The 22389-nt window shown below is 47.7% G+C and overlaps 1 protein-coding gene across 5 annotated transcripts in view; it reads left to right on the forward strand.

The window, feature by feature from the left end:
- LOC102463166 (disintegrin and metalloproteinase domain-containing protein 21-like) overlaps positions 1 to 22389 on the forward strand; it is a 138820-nt gene that overhangs the window by 69824 nt on the left and 46607 nt on the right. For all 5 annotated transcript variants that reach the window (XR_003090199.3, XM_075919609.2, XM_025186928.3 and 2 more), the window contains 2 exons: positions 14411 to 14500; positions 16787 to 16979. Coding sequence is in view for 4 of the 5 variants with exons in the window: in XM_075919609.2 (XP_075775724.1) it covers positions 14411 to 14500; positions 16787 to 16979 (283 nt within the window). In the remaining variant the exon portion in view is untranslated. The remainder of the gene's footprint in view (positions 1 to 14410; positions 14501 to 16786; positions 16980 to 22389) is intronic.

The raw sequence follows: 22389 nt of genomic DNA on the forward strand, positions 1-22389 counted from the left end.
GGTCCGTCCCGGCGCTGCAAAACGGAGAAACTTCCACAGCAGTAGCCCTGCCGGCCCACACATGCACTCCTGTTGCCTCGCGCTGTTCGCGCCGTTACAGCTGAGCGCGGGCCGGCTCGTCAGTTTCCTTCAACCGTCTGCTGCCACAGACGGACCTAGGACGCGCTCCCTCTCCGGCCTGAGGAGAAAAGGGAGTTTCATTTTAGAAATCTGTTTGCCACTTGGCAGTTCATAGTTAGGATAGTGTTAATAGTTCTTAGTAGTTATTACTTAGATAGTTAGTTAGTTATTTAGTTCTCAAGATCCTTGTTTCCGTCCTAGTTTATTTTTTTGTAGTAGCCTTTAAAAAAAAAAAGAAGAAAAAGAGAGAAAAGGAAAGAAAAGACAAAATGCCTGGCTTCAAGAAATGTTCCCAATGCCAGGAGGCGATGCCAGACTCAGATGGGCATTCACGCTGCGTTTAAATGCCTAGGGGACGGGCACATCCCTATGAAGTGCCCTCACTGCATGGAACTGACAGCCCACACTCAGCGCGATAGGGAAATGAGGCTGAGGGTGATTTTATTCAACAAAGCCCTCCAGTCCGATGCGACCACGTCTTCTCCCGCTGCTTCGGGAGTTCACTTGTCCCGTTCACCTGAGAAGGAGCCCCACAATGCCGAGCCACAGCGCAGGAACGTATGGGACAGACCGGGTACCTCTGGCTCTTTGCCGTGGCACCCGACACAGAAGCTGGGCAAGAGCCGCAGTGCCTCAGCTCCGACTTTGGTTGGATCAAAAGACCCGATGCAGGCTCCTTCTAAGGGACCGCGGGCAGACTCGGCACCGGCAAAGGCTCCAACGGTCGGGTCACAAGCAGCAATGGCAGCCCTGGCACCGGCTGATACTGTGCATGCGCAGCCACTGACACTTCTGCCGGCACCCATGCCCACGGTGCCGGCTGATGAGACCTTGCTCCCTGCGGTACCGCAAGCAACGGCACCAACTCAGGCACAGCAGGTGGTCAGCGGCACCGCGCAGCACTCTGCACCGCAGCCTCCTCCGGCACCGGCACAGCTGTTAACTCCCGCGGCACCGCTGATTCAACTCCAAGGCAGCCATGCGACCGGGACTACACCACTTCAAACGGCACCGTTTTCTCCTGCAGATTGTTCGGTGCCGAATGAGGTGCCTTTCAAGTCAAGGTGCGTTCGGACCCCTTCACTCATGCCTGAAAGAGCACGGTTCTCTCTGGGACCTTGGTCACCAGCTTCAATCTGCTCTGAAAACCATCGTGCTTCTCATTATGTTTCCACTAGAGACCGCTATCATAGATCACCGCAGTGATCACCGTCGTACCATCACTATTGCTACCACGATCAACGACGCTATTCCTATTATTCTCGTTCACCATCTCGTTTTTCTGACAGATCTATATCACCGAGGTCTTCAGGACGTTCGAGATATTCACATCGATGCGAGGTGTCCAGAGCCTACACTCGTAGACGCTCCCCGACTCACGGTCGGAGATGTGATCGTCACTATGATGACCGCCAGTGTCCTCATACCACGCGATATCCACGATCACGATCTCCGCAAACCACCCGCCCAGCGTCTCCACTTCGCGCGCCTTCACCGGCAATTCCATCAGTGCCTGTGGAGGGCGCGATGCCAATTACTAGTCAGGACAAGTATGAAAACAACTACACTCCAAATAGGGAACCACGGACCCCTGAGTCTCCGGCCAACCAGTCATCTCCGGACAATGCTGTCTTTCCTGGTGAACTATCCCCCACGGAAGATCACAAACAGTTTCAGGAGCTCTTTGCCAGAGTGGCGCAATCTCAGGGTATCCAAATTACGGATGTACAGCAAAAGCAACATCCCTTGCTGAAGAACTTGCAGTCCTCACAAAAATCAAAACTGGCTCTACCCTTCGATGAGGCTATCCTGGAAATCGCAAATGACATATGGCAGACCCCCGCCGCTTCTTTACCAACTAACAAGAAGGCGGACAAGAAATACTTTATAAAACAAAAAGAGATGGACTTTTTGTTTATGCATCCCCAGCCCAATTCCCTTGTTATGGAAGCCGCCCAGCAAAGATCAAAGACGGCCCAAAATAAAAATATGGCAAGTGATAAAGAGGCTAAACGCCTGGACATTTTAGGTAGAAAAGTGTATTCTTCTGCCACTTCAGTTCTCCGGATGTGCAATTACGCGGCTCCCCTTGCCAATCACGACTTCAACAACTACTCCAAATTAGTCCCTCTTCTAGAGCACCTACCAGACTCAAAGCACCAGATCTTGAGGGCGGTAATACAGGAGGTAATACAGGCTACACAACGGCCAGAACAGCACTTCAGATCGCCCTAGACACGGCTGATGCAGCAGCTAGAGCCACGGCTACTGCGGTAGTTATGCGTCACGGGTCGTGGTTGCACCAAGCAGCTGCCCCGAGGGAGTTATTAAGCAAAGTGGAAGACTTACCTTTCGATCGTCAGTCTCTTTTCGCCCAGTCCACTGATCAGGTGTTCCACTCAGGCAAGGACTCCCGTACGACTCTTAGAACGCTTGGCATGCATACACCTCCATATAAACGTAAGAGGTATACGCCCTATAACAAACAGAGACCATTCTCTTACGTAACATTCTGCCCCAAGCCATATGAACAACAGAGACCAAGACAACGCCAACAAAAATGAAGACAACAACCTGGCAAGACTTCCGGTCAGCAGCAGGGCCGGCAACAAGTTTGATGGGTCAGTCTAGGGACTGCGTGCAACTCCTTTGTCGGGAGCGTCACACAATCAGGTAGCCTTATTCCATCATCGGCTGAGGCCTTATCAACATCGCTGGTCTCTGATTTCCACTGATCAATGGGTCAACGACATAGTTGTTTCAGGATATGCCATCCTTTTCAACTCCATCCCCCCCCACTTCCCACCCTCCCCGTCCCTTTTCAGGGACCCCTCTCACGAGACTCTTCTACAGCAAGAGGTGTCCCGACTACTTACTATAGGAGCCGTGGAGAGGGTACCCATTCAATTCCGGGGGAGAGGTTTCTATTCCAGGTACTTCCTCACCCAGAAGAAGTCAGGGGGTTGGAGGCCTATCCTGGACCTGCGTCGACTCAACCGCTACCTGAGAAAACAAAAATTCAAAATGGTCACGTTAGCGTCTATCATCCCGGCTCTCCACAAAGGGGATTGGTTTGCGTCCCTCGACTTACAGGACGCCTATTTCCACATAGCAATTCACCCGGCCCACAGGTGATTCCTTCGTTTCGTAGTGGACGTGGAACATTACCAATACCGAGTGTTACCTTTCGGTCTGTCAGCAGCACCACGGGTGTTTTCCAAAACCCTGGCGGTGGTAGCTGCTTACCTCCGACGCCTCAATATCGCGATTTTCCCGTATCTCAACGATTGCCTATTAAAGGCCCCGACTCGCGAAGAGGCTACGTGGGCAGTGACCACCACCACAGCCGTATTCGAGGCTCTGGGCCTCATTATCAATTTCAGCAAATCGTCCCTGACACCGAGTCAGGACTTGGAGTTTATCGGCGCGAGACTCGATGCACTGAGTGTGAGAGTATACTTACCTACAACAAGATTCCAGCTGATTCGGGACTTGGTACATACGGTTTCAATTGCTCCCAGATCCAGCATACTAACTTACCTGAAACTGCTCGGGCATCTGGCGCATGCGAGACTTCATCTACGCAGTCTCCAGCATTGGCTGTTCAAGGTCTACACGCCGGGGGTACACGCTGTGAGCAAGACAGTGTCCATTCCCGGACATGTCAGGACTTCACTAATATGGTGGGACATCCCGGAAAATTTGTTATTGGGGGTCCCTTTCCACGCACGAAGACCCACAGTACAGCTCACAATGGATGCTTCTTTGATTGGTTGGGGCGCACATCTGCAACAACATCGAGTTAAAGGACTCTGGTCAGCACAGGAGTCACTTCTACACATAAATCTCCTCGAGCTGCAAGCTGTATCCAATGCATGCAGGCACTTCCTTCAGAGGATCAGAGGTCGTGCAGTCCACATCCTCACCGACAATATATGCACGGTGTACTATATCAACAGACAAGGCGGGGCCCATTCACGATCCCTGTGCGCTGAGGCGATATGACTGTGGAACTGGGCAATCCACCACAATATAATCCTTACCGCATCGTACCTCCCAGGCAAAGACAATATCATCGCAGACGCCCTGAGCAGACACTTCCTTCCTCAGCACGAGTGGGAGTTACACAACGAGGTGGCTCACGGTCTCTTCCATCTCTGGGGGTTCCCGAGTATAGACCTCTTTGCCACTTGTCACAACAAGAAGTGTCATCATTACTGCTCACGGGCGGGTACTGGCAAGAATTCCCTGGGAGATGCTCTTCTGCTCAATTGGGGTTCTCAACAACTGCTCTATGTGTTTCCACCTCTGCCTCTCATTCCGAGGGCACTGGAGAAGATAGTGACAGAGGGCGCAACAGTAATCTTCATAGCACCCTTTTGGCCTCGGCAAATTTGGCTGACACAATTATCCAGAATGTCGGTCGCTCAACCCCGACGACTTCCACTGATGCCCAACTTACTGTCTCAACAGCACGGTTCGATGCTGCATCCAAGCATCGATTGCATGCAGCTCACGGCATGGCTCCTAACTGGCTCCAGCCACCGGAAATGACCTGCTCTGAGGAAGTGAAGCATGTACTTATGAATAGCAGACGCCATAGCACTCGCAAGGCTTATACCTATAAAGGGCATCGGTTCCAAGCCTGGTGTCTGGAGAGGGACTTCGACCCTCTCTCTTTACCGGTGCACCATACTTTGGATTACATCTTCCAGCTGAAGACAGACGGGTTAGCAAATGCTTCGCTGAAAGTTCACTTGGCAGCAATCTCGGCCTTTCACGCTCCCATTGACGGACATTCGCTGTTCGCTCATCCGTTAGTTAAAAGATTCCTAAAGGGGCTCGGTAATCTATATCCAGCCCATACAGTTCCACCGGAGCCGTGGAACTTATCTTTGGTACTGGACACGCTAACTCATCCCCCCTTTGAGCCGTTAGCAACTTGCGCTTGCTCACGATGAAAGTGTCATTCCTTCTTGCAATTATGTCAGCACGTCAAGTTAGTGAGTTGGCAGCTCTTTCGGCCGACCCACCGTACACGTTATTTTCTGCTTCGTGTTCACCCCCCCTTCCTCCCGAAGGTAAATTCACCCTTCCATATAAATGAGCCCATAAGTCTGCCAACATTCTATCCGAAGCCTCATTCTTCACCAGAAGATTCACGTTTGCATACACTCGATGTTAGACGAGCGCTGGCCTTCTATCTGCATAGAACATGCGACTTCAGGAAGTCTCGGCATCTTTTTATAGCTACAGCGGAGCGCTCCAAGGGGCAACAGCTCTCCACAGAACGTATCTCCAATTTCATCACCTCCTGCATCATACGTTGTTATACCCTACGGCACAAACCCTTACCGGGGCGACCTCACGCTCATTCTATCAGAGGCATGGCCACATCCACTGCGTACCTTAGAGGGGTGCCATTGCAGGATATATGCAGTGCAGCAACTTGGTCATCTTCTCTGACATTTGCCAAACATTATGCTCTTACGAGAATATTGAGGAATGATTCAGCGGTGGCACAAGCAGTCTTGGCCACAGCGCATAGACGATGAGTCCGAAGCATGCCAATAGTGCTTGACCACTGCTCTGTACTCACCTCGAGTGGAGCACCCTCGGGGATACTACTCAACGAAGAAGAGAGAGTTACTCACCCTGTGCAGTAACGTCTGTTCTTCGAGATGTGTGTCCCCGTGGGTGCTCCACGACCCACCCTCCTCCCTGCTTTGGAGCTTTTGCTTATCTCTTTGCAGATGCTTCCGGTTGGGAGGAAACTGACGAGCCGGCCCGCGCTCAGCTGTAACGGCGTGAACAGCGCGAGGCAACAGGAGTGCATGCGCGGGCCGGCAGGGCTACTGCTGTGGAAGTTTCTCCGTTTTGCGGCACCGGGACGGACCCAGCACCTCGAGTGGAGCACCCACGGGGACACACATCTCGAAGAACAGACGTTACTGCACAGGGTGAGTAACTCTCTCTTCTATGAGAACCTTGGGCAACTTACTGGGGCTTTCCATCTAGGCCATGCATGGCTCACAGAAGCAAGCTGAAGTCTAATTCCATATCTCAGCCCTCAGCCAGCTGAGACTCAGGAGGTTGGGGACGATGCAGAAAAAGGCACTGATCAGGAAGCAACATCTCCTGCTCACAATTCTTCCTCCTTCCCAGATGAGGCAATCATATTGCTGCTGTCTATCTGCATGGATGACTTTAAAAACTTCCAGGAATTGTTCAAGCAGGTGGCCTAAAGCCAGGATAACCCATTGGAGGAAATGCAGAAAAACCAGCACACAGTAGTACAAATTCTAAACCTTCATCTACTTCTAAAATCACTCTGCCCGTTAATGATGCAATTTTGAAACTCACAGAAACAGTCTTGCAGACACTAGTCTCAATACCCCTGACATGCAAAAGGGCAGATGGAGGTGTGTGTCTCATGACTAATCTTCAAAGACAAGGTCACACTACATCGGGGTGGGGAACATTCTTTCGGTCGGGGGCCACTGACCCACAGAAGAATCGATCAGGGGCTGCATACAAGTGAGAAGTAAGAAGCCCCTGAGAAGGAGAAAGACACTCCTCACATTCCCCTTGCATACCAGAACCTAAGGGGGCCCAGAGTAGTAAATTTTGTATGTTCTATCCCCACAGGTGGGGGGGGGGGGGGCAGGGGTACTAGAGCACCAGCACAGACTCCCCAGTGCTGAGCCTCAGGGGCCAGATTCAGGCAAGCCAGGAGCCACATCCAACCTCCAGGCCTGAGGTTCCTCACCCCTGCACAACATCCACACCCAAAATTTCTACTAAAGCTAATGTAACCCTTCTTCTTGACTAGCCTAATATGAAATTATTCAACATAGGGGAAGCCTTGTGACCTTTTACACAACTCTGAGAGACTAGGCCTGAGGCTCCTTTGTATGCGCTGCATTGTGTATTAGTGTGTGCGCTCATCTCAGACCAGACCCACTCAGACAAACCACCAGGAACAGGCTTTATTCTGTAAACAACACAGAACGGGATTGCAGTGCCCCTGGCCAGCCATGTGCACAAGGAGCTGGTGTGTGTTTTGAGGAGCCTACTGCACATGTGCAGCCGCCCCCGCCGACCCCCCAGTTCCTTCTTAACCTCTGCAGATCACAGATCAGCAGTCTCCCTTTCACTTCACTCAATACTTATCTATCTATGAATAGTTTACCTCAGAGGACCAGTTCTAATCTTTACTAATCTTTACTCTTTAACAGTTGTTAAAAAAAAAAAAAGCAGCAGCACTGGCTTCACTAGGCTTCACAGCGTATATCAGCCTCATGCTATTACAGACCCTAAGGTACAGGATATGACAGGTTCACCCAGGTTCAAATGGTGTATGACCTGCAAACTCTACATTTCAGTCTCTGATGGCCACAAACAAAGCCTCCACTTTCTCAGGCAGCAGCTCATTACAGACAACTGCCCACATTGCCAGAAACTGACCAACTGATCCAAGAGAGCGAGAGCTGCAATTAAAAATGCTCCAAATAGAGAAAAACACTAGGACTGCATCTAGACTGGCAAGTTTTTCCGCAAAAGCAGCTGCTTTTGTGGAAAAACATGCCAGCTGTCTACACTGGCCGCTTGAATTTGCGCAAGAACACTGCCGAAAATGTATTTCCTCAAGAGGGCCAGTGTAGACAGCTAAAAACTGTTTTGCGCAATAAAGCCCCGATGGCGAAAATGGCGATCGGGGCTTTCTTGCACAAAACCACGTCTAGATTGGCACGGACTCTTTTCCACAAAACGTGCTTTTGTGCAAAAGCGTCCGGGCCAATCTAGATGCTCTTTTCCACAAATGCTTTTAACAGAAAAATTTTCCTGTTAAAAGCATTTGCAGAAAATCATGCCAGTCTAGACGTAGCCTAGGGGTATGTTTAAACTGACAATGGAGAAAAAACCACGAAAAACTCATTTTTTAAGAAAGAGCGGGGGTTGGGTTTTTTTTTTTTTTTTGAAAAAAGGGGAGGGGGGCTCCAAAAAAACCCTCATCCAGACTACTTTTACTTTCAAAAGATCCTTTTTCAAAAGTGAGATCAGAAGCAGCTATGCAAATTCCCGCAGAATTTGAATAACCTATTTCAAAAATAAAATGTAGTCTAGACATAGCCCAGGTTGCATATAGTCCCTGGACAATCCACCCCTCCTAGACAAAAATCACCTGGGATGGGTTCGGAAAAAGCTGCTCCCTCCCAGTTGAGCCCAAAGAAACAGGAGAAGAATAACCCTAATAAGAGGGCTTACTTCTCCTTAAAGACTGACTCTCCATTAAGGAAGCATTCAGTCCATACTAATGATGCATCCCAGCCCTCAACACAAAAGGGATCAGATAAGCAGCAACCTAAAGGGATTGGCTAGGAAAAGAGCCGAGATCCCAAGCGCACACGCTGTGCGATAGAGAAAGTGCTGATACAGGTGAATGGTAAAGTCTCCTCAACTGCACGGACCAGGATTTCCATCAGCTGTGGTGAGAATCAAACTGCACTCACACATGGCACTGAGCTTGAGTGCGTTACCTGAGGGAACACCACAGGCACCGCAGAAGCATGCAGCACTGACTGCTCGTAGAAAGCAGCTGATGATTCACTCAACATCGCTGCAAACCCCTCATGGCTCCTGACCTCAACTATTACTTCCCCTGCCCCCAATTGCACAGTTCACAATGACAACTGAATTGGCAATCCTCTCAGTACTGGGGATGCCTCTGTTTGTTACCAACGGTACCCCAAATACTCTACAGGGCACTCTCACAGCCACTCCAGCCAGCTCAGGGGCAGCGAGCTTTGGTGATAAGGTTTATAAACCGCCTCATCTACTGAGACATTACTCTCATAAGTCTCTTCAGCAAATGCAACTATGGCAACCACCGCAGTGGGTCCCACCACCGATCATCCCTAACTGGCCATACTGGGACCCTTGGGCTTTCTACAGACCACAACAGTATCCACCTGTGACACCACGGTCCCAGGCACCAACCATTAAATCAGTATAGAATGGAACTCACACCTGGCATATGTGTTCCTGCCTTTTCCACTTATACAAAGAGTGATCCTCAAGATCAAGTGAAACAGAGACAGAGTAATACTCATAGCACCCAACTGGCCCAAACAAATGTGGTACCCGTACCTGCTACAGATGAGCATTCGGTCACCACATCGATTTTCACCAGTTACATCTTTGCTTACACAACAAAACAGTTGAATTCCCCATCCATCCATCCATCCATCCATAAGTTACACTTCTGGGCATGGATCCTTGTTGGCTAAATTCCACAGGAAGGGCCTTTCCAGAAGCAGGACAGCTCATCCTTATACATTCCAGATGATCTGCAAAAAGAAAGACATATAGTCAGAAACGGAAAAGGTTCACGGCCTGGTGTACAGCTCACAACCATGAACCACTCCACATGAGAATATCACACATTCTCCAATACTTATTAGAACTACATAACGTATGTCTCTGCATGAGTACCATCAGGATGCACCTTGCTTCCATTTCTGCTCTATCCACTCCTTTAGAAGGACACTCATTTTTCACACACCAGTCAGTCAAATGCTTTATACATGTAACTCTTCTGCCGGGTAGGCCTGGCAGCAAGTAGGGCCGGGTTCAATATCTTGGGGTCCATCTCACACAGAACCGGCTCGAGCCCTCACCCAGTAACCTGGGAAATTCACACACCCCGGGGTGCCTCTGAGAGGCAATGCTTCCCCACTCACAAGCACAGAGTCTGAGTGTAGGAAAGAAACATTTAATGAAACAGAGAGAGGTCATATGGCATTAACTTGGGAAAATACCACAGAGTTCATAGCCCAAACATGAGCTAAGTCCACCCCCCCCCCCAGCCAAGAATCACCCAAAGTCCTAAAGTCCGACACCCCAAAAGTCTCTGTCCCTGGTCAGTGCCACCCAGAGTCCCAGGCTACGTCTACATTGGTAAGATTTTGCACAAATACTTTTAATGCAAGAGTTTTTGCGTTAAAGTATTTGTGCAAGAGACTGTCTACACTGGCATGTGCTTTTGCGCAAAAGATGTGCTTTTGCACAAAAGCATCCATACCAGTGTAGACGCTCTCTTGCACAAGAAAGCTCCGATGGCCATTTTAGCCATTGGGCTTTCTTGCGCAAGAAATTCATGTTGCCTGTCTACACTGGCCTCTTGCGCAAGAACAGTTGCGCAAGAGGGCTTTTTCCTGAGCGGGAGCATCATAGTTCTTGTGCAAAAAGCCCTGATTTCACACATTAGAACATCAGTGTTCTTGCGCAAGAACTCCCCGCCAGTGTAGACAGGTAGCATGTTTTTGCGCAAAAGCAGGCGCTTTTGCACAAAATCATGCCAATGTAGACACAGCCCAAAAGTTCACCCACAGGATTTCACCTCCCAACCTCGGTAGAAATGGGGATGGGGGGATAGATAGGGGGCACCTTACGAGCCACTCCGCCACGTTCCACCAACTGTCTTGTTCCATGCCACCGGACACTCCGCTGGTTGCCTGCCGCTGCTCCTACCAGCCGTGCTGCGCTGCTGGTCGCCACTCCTTGCCTGCTGCCGCTCCACGCCGCTGGTCACCGTGCCGTGCCGCTGGTCGCCGCTCCTTGCCTGCTGCCGCTCCACGCCGCTGGTTGCCGTGCCGCGCCACTGGTCGCCGCTCCTCGCCTGCCACCATTCCTCGCCTGCTGCCACTCCATGCCGCTGGTCGCCGCTCCTCACCTGCCGCCACTCCTACCAGCCTCGCCATGCCACCGGCCAGTGTTTCCCACCAGCCACTCTGCTGGCCGCCGCTGCTTCGCTGGCTGTAATGGGTCTCGCTCCCAACCAAACCAGTGATTTCAGCTCTTAGTGATTTCAACTCTTTAGCCACCACCTGGACTGGCAAAGAATTCCAGCTTCCACTAGACTAGCAAAAAGACTCCTCATGGAGTCTGCTTTAGCTCTGTCTTTAAAACAAAGGGGGAAAGGTGCAGGTTGGGCCAGTCTTACAGCTCACACCTGGCAGGTGTGAAGCAGGCTGATTCAAGCCCTTTAACCCTTCCCCCAGCTCAGCTCGCTCAGCTCACTCAATTCTGGAAGGGGGGAGGCTTGCTCCTCGGAGATCTCTTACAATGATGGTGGTGTCTCTCCTGCAAGCACTGGTGGCATGTTTTACAGTTCCCACATTTAGGGGTAGCATGATTTATGACCCCACAACAGCCCCAAATTATTTACAATACACCACATTCCATTCCAACACTGATCCTCCATCAGCCCTGGCTAAATAGGATTTACATAGCCACACTTCATATTCCCTCCCCATCCTGGCATGAGCTGTATTTACATATCAGCAGTTAACAATTAATTATCTTGCAGAACTAAACAATTGTAATGGGCACACCCCAGGGCAGGTCTCTCCTTTTAGCTGGCTGATAGCAAGCAGCAGTTCAGCCTCTGCTTACATACGTCTACGCTACGGCTACGTCTACACTGGCATGATTTTCCGGAAAAGCGCATCTAGATTGGCAGGACACTTTTCCGGAAAAGCACTTTTTGCGGAAAAGCGTCCATGGCCAATCTAGACTCACTTTTCCGCAAAAAAGCCCCGATCGCCATTTTCGTGATCTGGGCTTTTTTGCAGAAAACAGTACTGTGCTGTCTACACTGGCCCTTTTGTGCAAAAGTCTTTCGGAAAAAGACTTTTGCCCATACGGGAGCAGCATAGTATTTCCGGAAAATCACTGATGATCTTACAAGAGATTGTCAGTGCTTTTCCGGAAATTCAAGCGGCCAGTGTAGACAGCTGGCAAGTTTTTCCGGAAAAGTGGCTGATTTTCTGGAAAAACTTGCCAGTCTAGACACAGCCAACATGTTTCCCCCATACAAGGAACCAATCCCAGCATGGGACTTGAACCTTATACTAAAAGTGCTCGTGGGTAAACCCTTTGAGCCTCTTGCCACCTGTTCACTATTATACCTATCAATTAAAGTAGCTTTTGTTGTGACAATCACCTTTGTAAGACATGTTGGTGAAATAGCAGCCTTAATGGTGGATCTAACATACGCAATATTTATTTCATAAGGATAAGGTCACGCTTAGGACTCAACCCAAATTTCCACCCAAAGTACTTACCGAGTTTCACTGCAATGAACCCATATACTTACCTGTTTTCTTCCCTAATCCACACAAGGACAATAAAGAAGTGGCTTTCCATACCCTAGCAACAAGGAGTCCTGCAGCACTTTATAGACTAACAGATGTATTGGAGCATATGCTTCGTGGGCAAAGACCTACTTTGTCATATGCATGTTGTGGAAATATCCAGAGGCAGGAATAAATATGCAGGCCAGAATCAGGCTAGAGATAACGAGGCTAATTCAAGCAGGGAGGATGGGGCCCACTTCTAGCAGCTGATCTGGAGATGTGAATACCAAGAAAGGAGAAGCTGCTTTTGTAGTTAGCTAGCCACTCACAGTCTTTGTTTAATCCTGAGCTGATGGCATCAAACTTGCAGTTGAACTGTAGCTCAGCAGTTTCTCTTTGAAGTCTGGTCTTGAAGTTTTTTTGCTGAAGGATGGCTACCTTTAGATCTGCTATTGTGTGTCCAGGGAGACTGAAGTGTTTCTCCTACATGTTTTTGTATATTGCCATTCCTAATGTCTGATTTGTGTCCATTTATTCTTTTACATACGGAAAGAATGCTGAGACTCTCAAGGAGAATGTAATCTTTCTCAATATTTAGTTTGGTGTAACAGGGTGTACTAGATCTAGAGGCCTCTTTCTGGAGGCCTTGTGACAAAAACCTGATTCTGGCCTGCATATTTATTCCTGCCTCTGGATATTTCCACTACATTCATCTGACAAAGTGGGTCTTTGCCCACGAAAGCTTATACTATAATACATCTGTTAGTCTATAAGATGCTACAGGACTCCTTGTCACTTTTGCAGATCCAGACTACCATGGATACTCTGATACTTTCCATACCCTGGATCTCTGCAGAGCACAAGCATTCTACCTACAGTGGACAAAGCCCTTTCAGAAACCCCTCAGCTGTTTTTTTCATCAACAGAGAGGTCACAGGGGTTATCTATATCGAAAAAAAGACTCTCAAAATGGGTATCTAGTTGCATTAAACTAGTGTATATCATAGCCCAGAGATAGCCCCCATCAACTGTGCAATCTCACTCTATAAGGACAATGGCATTCCTACAGGGTGTCCCAACAGAACATATCTGCAGGGCCACCACATGGATGTCAACACATACCTTCATACAACATTATGCAATACAGACATTAGCTAAGTCAGAGAGAACATTTGGCCATACAATACGCTGGGCCTCGCAGGCTCAGCATTTGAAGTTCCCACCTCCTACTACGAATACTGCTTTGAAATCACCTAAGGTAGAGCACCCACAGGACGCTCCTCAAAGAAGAAGGGAAGGTTACTCATCTGTGTAGTCGCTGGAGTTCTTCAAGAAGGTTGTTCCCAGGGGTGCTCCACCACTCAACCTCCTTTCCCTGTCTTTCGAATACAGCACGTCTGGGTCAGAGAAGGAACTGAGGAGATGGGAGGCCTGGTCATGCATGTGAAGTAGTCTCCTCAGAACACACACCAGATTCTTGTGCATGTGGCCAGCCAGGGGCGCTCCTGTCACAAATCTCCAGTCTCGGGCTCAGCGGCGCTGAAGCACCTAAGGTGGAGCACCCACAGGGACAACCATCTTGAAGAACTCCAGATACTACACAGGAGAATAACCTTCCCTTAGCAGCCCCTCCTCTGCCTGAAGCCTATGTGCTTCCAGCTTAGTCCTTGCAAAGACCATACTGGGGGCAGAGGGGACGTGCTGGCAGGAACCAGGAAGTTCTCCCAATATGCTGCAGTTTGTCATCCACAACTTGTAGTTCCCAGGGCTGCTGCTGAAGCACTAACTGTATCTTGGGCTACACTAACATCATCCTTTCATATGTACCAACCAATCCATCGTCCTATGTTCTGTCACAAACCTCATTGGACGACAACAGAGACTGTCTTCATACATTAGACATCAGGCATATATTAACCCACTTTTGCTGGAACAGTTTGGATGACTGGGACCAGGCATAAAAAGGGACATTCACATCTAAAACAGGGTGTATAGTCACCATAACTATGGTGAGAAATGGGAGTTTGTCTCTCAGATTCACTAAGCTTTGTTACTGTTTGAAATTAAACAATAAATGGTAAATGTGGTTGTTACAGAAGAGTCCCAACACAGGTTTTTAAGGTGAGGTGTTGTTCATTGCGTATTTTAAGGTGTGCCAACGGAGTGGCTGCTGCCTTTCCAACTGTACAATAAAGCCAGGTGCTGAATGTATTTCTGGACTTTGCTGCAAAAACTGTCAGGTAAGAAAAAACATAATAGGCGTTTTAGTTCATGGTAAATTGAATGTTTACTTACAAGTTAATAGCCAGTGGCAACCCCATTCATTTTCACAGTTTCCTTCTCAAGTACTGGATGTGCTAATCCCACGTAGATGTGTTGGAATAAGAGCTGTGCACCTTGTTTTTAGTAAATCATTTATTTGCTGAAAATGGGTGTTTTGGTCAACACAAAACTATTTGTTAATTCATTTAGAGTTCACTGAACAATTTTGACCAGACCAAAAACTTCCAGTAATGTTCAAATGAAATGTTTTGCTTTGCTTCAAATGCAAAGGTTTTTTTTAACTTTGGGCATTTTGGCAGAAGTAAAGGAGGAAGAATTTTCAAAATACTTATTGGTAGGGCTCCTTTATAGCACTAGGCACAGGAAAGCAGCTGTCTAGGGCAGGAGAGCTGCCAGCCTGGCCACCCAGGAGCAGGTGTGCATGAAAATCAAGGTGGTCCACTGAGACCCCCGACTCTGAGCCCTGAGCTTACAATGGCCGTGCTGGGTCAGACCAAAGGGCCATCTAGCCCAGTAGCCTGTCTGCCGACAGCGGCCAACCCTAGGAACCCTGGAGGGGATGGACCGAAGATAGTGACCAAGCCATTTGTCTCGTGCCATCCCTCTCCAGCCTTCCACAAACTTTGGGCAGGGACACCACTCCTACCCCATGGCTAATACCACTCCATGGACCCAACCTCCATGAATTGATCTCACTTCTCTTTAAAGTCTGTTCTAGTTCTAGCCTTCACAGCCTCCTGCAGCAAGGAGTTCCACAGGTTGACTCTTTGCTTTGTGAAGAACAACTTTCTGTTACTAGTTTGAAGCCTGCTACCCATTCCTTTCCTTTGGTGTCCTCTAGTCCTTCTTTATGGGAACTAATGAAGAACTTTTCTGTATGTACCCTCTCCACCCCACTCCTGCTTTTAGAGACTTCTATCCTGTCCCCCCTCCATCTCCTCTTTTCTAAGCTGAGAAGTCCCAGTCTCTTTAGCCTGTCTTCATATGGGACCTGTTCCCAACCCCTGATCCTTTTAGTTGCCCTCTCCTCTCCCAGCCTCTCTCTTCCCCTCTCCCACCTCCTTTTCCCAGTCTCCCCCAGTTTTGTTCAATAAAGACAGATTCCATTTTTGAACACAATTGTCCTTTATTTTGTACATCAAGAAGAGGGGCTAGGGAAGGGTATTTCAGAATGCTGCGGCAAATTTCATTTTCCTAGTCAGTCATTTTGACCATGTCACGTCTCCTTTCTTCCGTCTTCTGGTTCCCTTTTCTCTATCACATTTGTCTTCACCTAATTGCCTTCACCTTCAAGGCGCTTCATGGCCAATCATGACCATGTCATCTCTTGTTTGCTATTGAATGCTCAACACTTAACTCCAATCCACTCATGATGCTAGCATCCATTGCCCACTTGTTAAATTTTCAAAGACTTACATTCTTTCTCTCATGCTGCCTCTCATTCTTGGGAGAAACTCTGCATAAACATTGATTAAAACTCAGTAATTATCCTCCAAAACCCATCCCAAAACACTCCTCTTTCTTCCTGCCTACCAAAACACTTGATAGCAATTAGGTTGTTGGTGAGCTGAGATCACTGCATATCAAAATGTCCAGTACTGTCATGCTGATTCTTTGTATGGTCTCCCATTTATCTGTACCCATCTCTTATCTTATACTTAGGTTATAGCTCTTTGGAGAAGGACCAGCCTTGTTCTGTGTGCAACACTGCGCACAATAGGGTCTGGTTCCTTGACTACAACTTCAAGGTGCTACAGTAACACCAGTTCTATTTAGTGGTCATTCTGAAGAGGATATTGTTAGGTTGGTCTCATGGCCCTTCCCCCAGGGACTGACAGACCTAGCTTCTGAGCACTGTGGGTGAAATGTCCCCTGCTCTAGCCTCAGCAGTCTCAGAATGGAAAAAAATAATAGATGGGCAAAATCTGTTTTTTCCTTTCTTTATTATTATTGATTAAAAGCCCAATCATCATTTGAGAGTGGAAATAAATCACAAATATTTTGAACACTGGAATTAGAGTGCAGTCGTTAATAAACAGCACAAGGTGTATTTATCGTGCATCTTTCTCTTATCTTATCTATGTTGAAATAAATGGTAAAGAAACTGCAGGTGGCTTTTTCCTTACCCATGAGATGTTTGGGAACATCTAAACCAAACATATTTTAAGAGAGCAAATGGTAGCTCATGGAATAGGCCACCACAAAGAAAGCACATCTAGATCTTTGTACTATTATTTTAATAGCTTCATTTACCAGGGAAAATATGCAGAGAAAGTACTGGTTACTGTGACCTTCCTGAATACTGCAATGGTTCTTCACACTGGTGCCCAGAGGATGTATATAAGCAAGATGGAACTCCATGCAGTAACAAGGACTGTTGTTTCAAAGGGAGATGCAATAATCATGAAAAGCAATGCAAAGCTGTATTTGGTAAAGGTAAGTCCTATATTATTATTTACAAAAATCCTTAGCAGCTTCAATGAATTCTTAGGACATTAGCCAGTTCTGGAATGATTGCCAACTGAGGACTCAGTACAGGTTGCACTTCTAAAATCCAGAGGCAAAGGGAGCTAGCATGGGACTCAGCTGTGCTGTGAGGGGTGTGGACCACGAGCCAATGCACAGCTCAGTTGGGTTGCAGAGGGACGGGAGCTAGTGCGTGATCGGTGATGCGGGGGGAAGCCAGGAAGCCAGTGTGGGAGGGTGCCTGAAATGACTTCCCTGGTCTGGAAAAATCCCTTATCCAGGACCAGTCAGGTCCCGAAGGTGCTGGACCAGGGAAGTCCATCCTGTAACAGATATTTTGGCCCAGGTGCGCTATACAAAGTGAGTAAAGTTTTTGTGGCTTCTGGGAGTTTCTGCAATCTTGGTTTATCCTGCTTCACCTATGCTAGGAATCTGCCCTTCCCCCTGACCTAACTGTTTTGCATATCACTCCTACATGTAAGGACTGTTCTTCTGTAATATTAAACATTGAAATATTTAAACAGTCTCACTGTGCCATACTTTCCCTGCTGTTGGATCTTACATGTTTTCTCAGCTCAGGAAGCAATAGAAGAGGGTTGGAGTGTCTCCTAGCATACAAATCAGCTGATTTTTGAGAACAGGTGGTTTGGAAAGTTGGGGTAGATACTTGCATGGGAGCCCTCTTTGGCTACAGAAGATACTAGGGGAGGGCTAATGAAATTGGAATAATTTTAAAGAGGAAAGAATGCTGAGACCCTCAAGGAGAATGTAATCTTTCTCAATATTTAGGTTGGTGTAAAAGGGTGTACTAGATCCAGAGGCCTCTTTCTGGAGGTCTTTTGACATTACCTCTTCACACCCCAGAAAAAAGCAGAGGAGAGAGTCTCCAGACATTTAGTCAGAAAAATTGCTGGATTGACCAATCAGGGGCCAGAAAGTCCATATAAAAAGAAACAGCAGAAGCATAGCTTCCTTTTTGGAGCTCAGAGAGGGAGATTTGCATGTCTGGCTGGCTGGAAGAACAACAGGACCATGGATAGGTCAAAGGCTGACTGCACCCAGGGAACTGATCCTAGAACTTAACCACACTAGGTGAGGGTATTCTGAGTGTCACTGGTGGTCTGGTTGACTAGGGGAGGGCTGCTAAAAGGATACCACTGGAAGGCACTGAGGGTATGTCTACACTACCCCGCTAGTTCGAACTAGGAGGGTAATGTAGGCATACCGGACTTGCAAATGAAGCCCAGGATTTGAATTTCCCGGGCTTCATTTGCATAAGCGGGGAGCCGCCATTTTTAAAACCCCACTGGTTCGAACCCCGTGCAGCGCGGTTACACGGGGCACGAACTAGGTAGTTCGAACTAGGCTTCCTAGTTCGAACTACCGTTACTCCTCGTGAAATGAGGAAGCCTAGTTCGAACTACCTAGTTAGTACCACATGTAGCCGCGCGGCACGGGGTTCGAACCAGCCGGGATTTAAAAATGGCGGCGCCCAGCTTATGCAAATGAAGCCCGGGAAATTCAAATCCCGGGCTTCATTTGCAATTGCGGTATGCCTACATTACCCCACTAGTTCGAATTAGCGGGGTAGTGTAGACATACCCTTACCTACAATTGCCTGGAAGTTCAGGTCAGGGAGCCGAGAGCATCTGCAGGCCCTGGTAAGGTTGTGATGAGAGTGGCTCTGCACTCCCAAAAGTCGCAGGCCCTTGAGCAGAAGCGGTGGGACGAAGGAAGCCAGTCCTCTATGCCCCATGGAACATGGTGTGTGCCTTCCCCAGCCTGTGGAGCACACCATGTGTACAATGCAACACTCCTGTCACACAGACGGTTCCTAAAATTCATCTTGGGAATGGGTCATTATTAATATTGAGTCCTTCCCTTTGGGTTTCCACAGCCCCTCACATCTTCTCCAAGGTACTAGCTGTGGTAATAGCATATCTCCCCATTCTAGGAATAATCATATTTCCCTACCTTGATAACTTCCTCGTCAAGGCTGGCATCTATGACAAGGCAATGCTAACCACAATTCAGTACCTCCAACACCTAGGTCTTCAAATAAACTAGATTAAATCATCACCACAGGCCACACAAACCATACAATTCCTTGGAGTCTACCTAGACTCCATGGTAGCTTAAGTGTTGCTCCTGGACAAGAGATTCCATGCCATACAATCCCTAGTGACCACACTGTACTACTCCCTGAACATCACAGTCCTGGAATGTCTCCAACTTCTTGGTCATATGGCAGTATCCACCTCTGTCGTGACAGATGCTCAGATACACGTGTTGCCTTCAGGCATAGTTTGCAATCTTCTTCAAGTCTCACAGATACTCTGAGAACCCGCCTCACTATATAACACACAGTAAAACAACCTCTCAGGTGGTGGATCAACTCAGTCAATCTATGTTCAGGGGTCCAATTTATACCTTCAGCCCCTTCATATGTACTAACTACCAACGCCACCTGCATATGATGGGGAGCACACTTCCAAAGCCATACAGTCCAGGGCCTATGGTCAACTCAAGAAGTATCCTTACACATCAGCCTAGAGCTTCATACTTTCCACAGTGCCTGCCACCAGTTTCTTCCTCTCCTGCACAACTATCACATATGGGAGCTGACAGAGAACATTGCCTGCAGCGTTCTATATAAACAGGCAGGGCAGAGCCAGATCTCAATTACTATGTACCAAAGCAATAAAACTCTAGAATTACTGCATTTGCCACAATATTCACATTTCTAGAGCACATATTCCAGGCTCTCATAACATCACTTCAGACAAATTGAACAGATGCTTTTCCCAACACCATGTGTGGGTCCTCAGCAACTCTGTTCTGCATCTCCTCTTCTTCAGATGGGGACAGCCAACCATTGATCTCTTTGCAACTCTCCTCAACTCGAAGTGCACATGCTTCTGCACCAGGGCAAGCATAGGACAGTGGTCTCAAAGGGATGTTTTTCTCACAACCTGGAAGGATACTGTGTTACGCTTTTCCGCTGATTCCTCTACTCTCTAAAGTGGTGCAAAAGATCAGATGTGGCCAAAGTAATTCTAATAGCCCCCACATTCTAATAGCCAAAAGAACCCTCGTACCCCTTTCTGATCAAACTGTCACTCTGCACCTCAATTTCCCTTCATCTGATAAGTGATAAGTGCTTTTCACCCTAAGATTGACAGCATCTCTTTCTTTGCCCATCCAGCTAGAAAATGTTTCCTAAAAGGACTTCAGATTCTTCAGTATGATGTGAGTCCTCCAATTATCCCAGGAGACTTACACCTTGTTCTATGTGTTCTTACCAAATCTCCTTTTCAACCAGTGGCTTCATGTTCAGCATTGCACCTCTTCATGAAGGTCTTCTTTCTCATTGCCATCCCTTCTGCCTGCATGTCATTGCAGCATTCATGGCATACTTTATGAACTCACCCTAAGTATCGACATAAGATTCCCTCTTCATTCCATATGAATGAACGTCTCCAACTCTCTGTATTTTTTCCTAAGCCACATACATGCTAATACATTTGAAACTTCCATGCACACATTCCATGTCAGATGAGCCCTGGCCTACTTCTTGGACAGAAACCTGGTTCAGAATCTTTCCCCCTCCTGGCCAGAAGAAAGATAAATGTATTGTGAAGGGTTGATAGGGGTTGAAGACTCTTGCTTAGCTGATCCGTCACATCTGCTAGAACAGTGTGTGAATTGTAGGCCCTAACAGCTGACCCTTCATTCTGGTTTTCATAAGTATAGCAAAGAGTTACATCCCCATCTGTAATGTGGTGATTGAATTTTACATTTATCTGTCAATTAACTCACCTGTATTTTTTCCAAGGCGACACCTGTGCAGAAGAAATCATGCTTGTTACTTTCAGTGCAAAAAGGTCTATCTTATTATTATAGTAGGGCTAAATGATTCATATAGTGCCATAATCTTGTCATTTCTATCCTGCTAATAAAAAGAAACAAGTGCTCATATACTCTGGAAATTGGTTAGTCTATGTTTTCATGAGCCCTACATTTTAGTATCAGACCCTGTTCTTGAGAGAATTTGGTCACATTCCACTAGTTCCACAACAGCTTCACAGGTATGCCTTAGACATATTTCTTTTACCCAGAACTGTAGACTTGTAACACTTTCCAAGCATTTTACAAAACCCTATTATTTGGATTTAAGATCCAGATTGGTTGCACAATTTGGCAGGTTGGTACTTCAATCTCTCTTTAATTATATAGGACCCACCTTCATCATTCTAAAGGGAGTTCTTCTTGTCAAACTGTCTCATGGGTAAGAATAGGCACAGGACACTCAAAGAAGAAATAGAGGTTCTCAGTCTATAACCAGAACTCTTCAAGGTGTACTCTGCGTAGTCACTCCATACACACATACCCTCCCTCTTCTTTGAAGTCCTAAGTGCAACCTGAGAATAGGAGGAAGCATTGAAATTCAGTGTGATGGGTGAAATGTTCTATCATCTTTTATAGTCTTTCTCTCAGAAAATTCAGCAACAGTGATGGTAGCAGTAGGAGGGTATGTCTACACTACCCCGCTAGTTCGAACTAGCGGGGTAATGTATGCATACCGCACTTGCTAATGAAGCCCGGGATTTGAATTTCCCGGGCTTCATTAGCATAAGCGGGGAGCCGCCATTTTTAAATCCCCGCTGCTTCGAACCCCGTGCAGCGCGGCTACACGGGGCTCGAACTAGGAAGTTCGGACTAGGGTGCCTATTCCGAACTACCGATACACCTCGTTTCACAAGGAGTAACGGTAGTTTGGAGTAGGAACCTAGTCCGAACTACCTAGTTCGAGCCCCGTGTAGCCGCGCTGCACGGGGTTCGAAGCAGCGGGGATTTAAAAATGGCGGCTCCCCGCTTATGCTAATGAAGCCCGGGAAATTCAAATCCCGGGCTTCATTAGCAAGTGCGGTATGCATACATTACCCTGCTAGTTCGAACTAGCGGGGTAGTGTAGACATACCCGGAGAGAGATAGGGAACCTAAGGCCTGAGGGCTGGATGTGGCCCCTTAGCTTGCCTGGAATCAGCCTCCGAGGCTCAGGGCTCCCCTCCCCAGCTTTGGGGAGCCCACATTGGTACTCCAGCCTCTCCGCTGTTCCACTGTGGGGCTGTAGCACACAAAATCTATTCGTTTTAGGCTCCCTTAGTCTCTGGTGGGCAAAACAAATGTGGGGAAAGTCTTTCTCCTTCTCAGTTGGGGACCACATCAATGAGGGTTTGTTTTTTTCTTTTCTGAGTCTCACTTGTGTGTGTCCCCCGACTGATTTTTCTGTGAGTCAGCAGCCCTTGACCCAAAAAAAGGTTCCCACTCTTGGGGTAGGAGAAAATGTAAGGATTCTGACAGTCTCTGGTACCTCAAT

Source organism: Pelodiscus sinensis, chromosome 1 (assembly GCF_052426305.1).
Source record: "Pelodiscus sinensis isolate ZL-2025 chromosome 1, ASM5242630v1, whole genome shotgun sequence".
NCBI classification, from domain to species: domain Eukaryota; kingdom Metazoa; phylum Chordata; order Testudines; family Trionychidae; genus Pelodiscus; species Pelodiscus sinensis.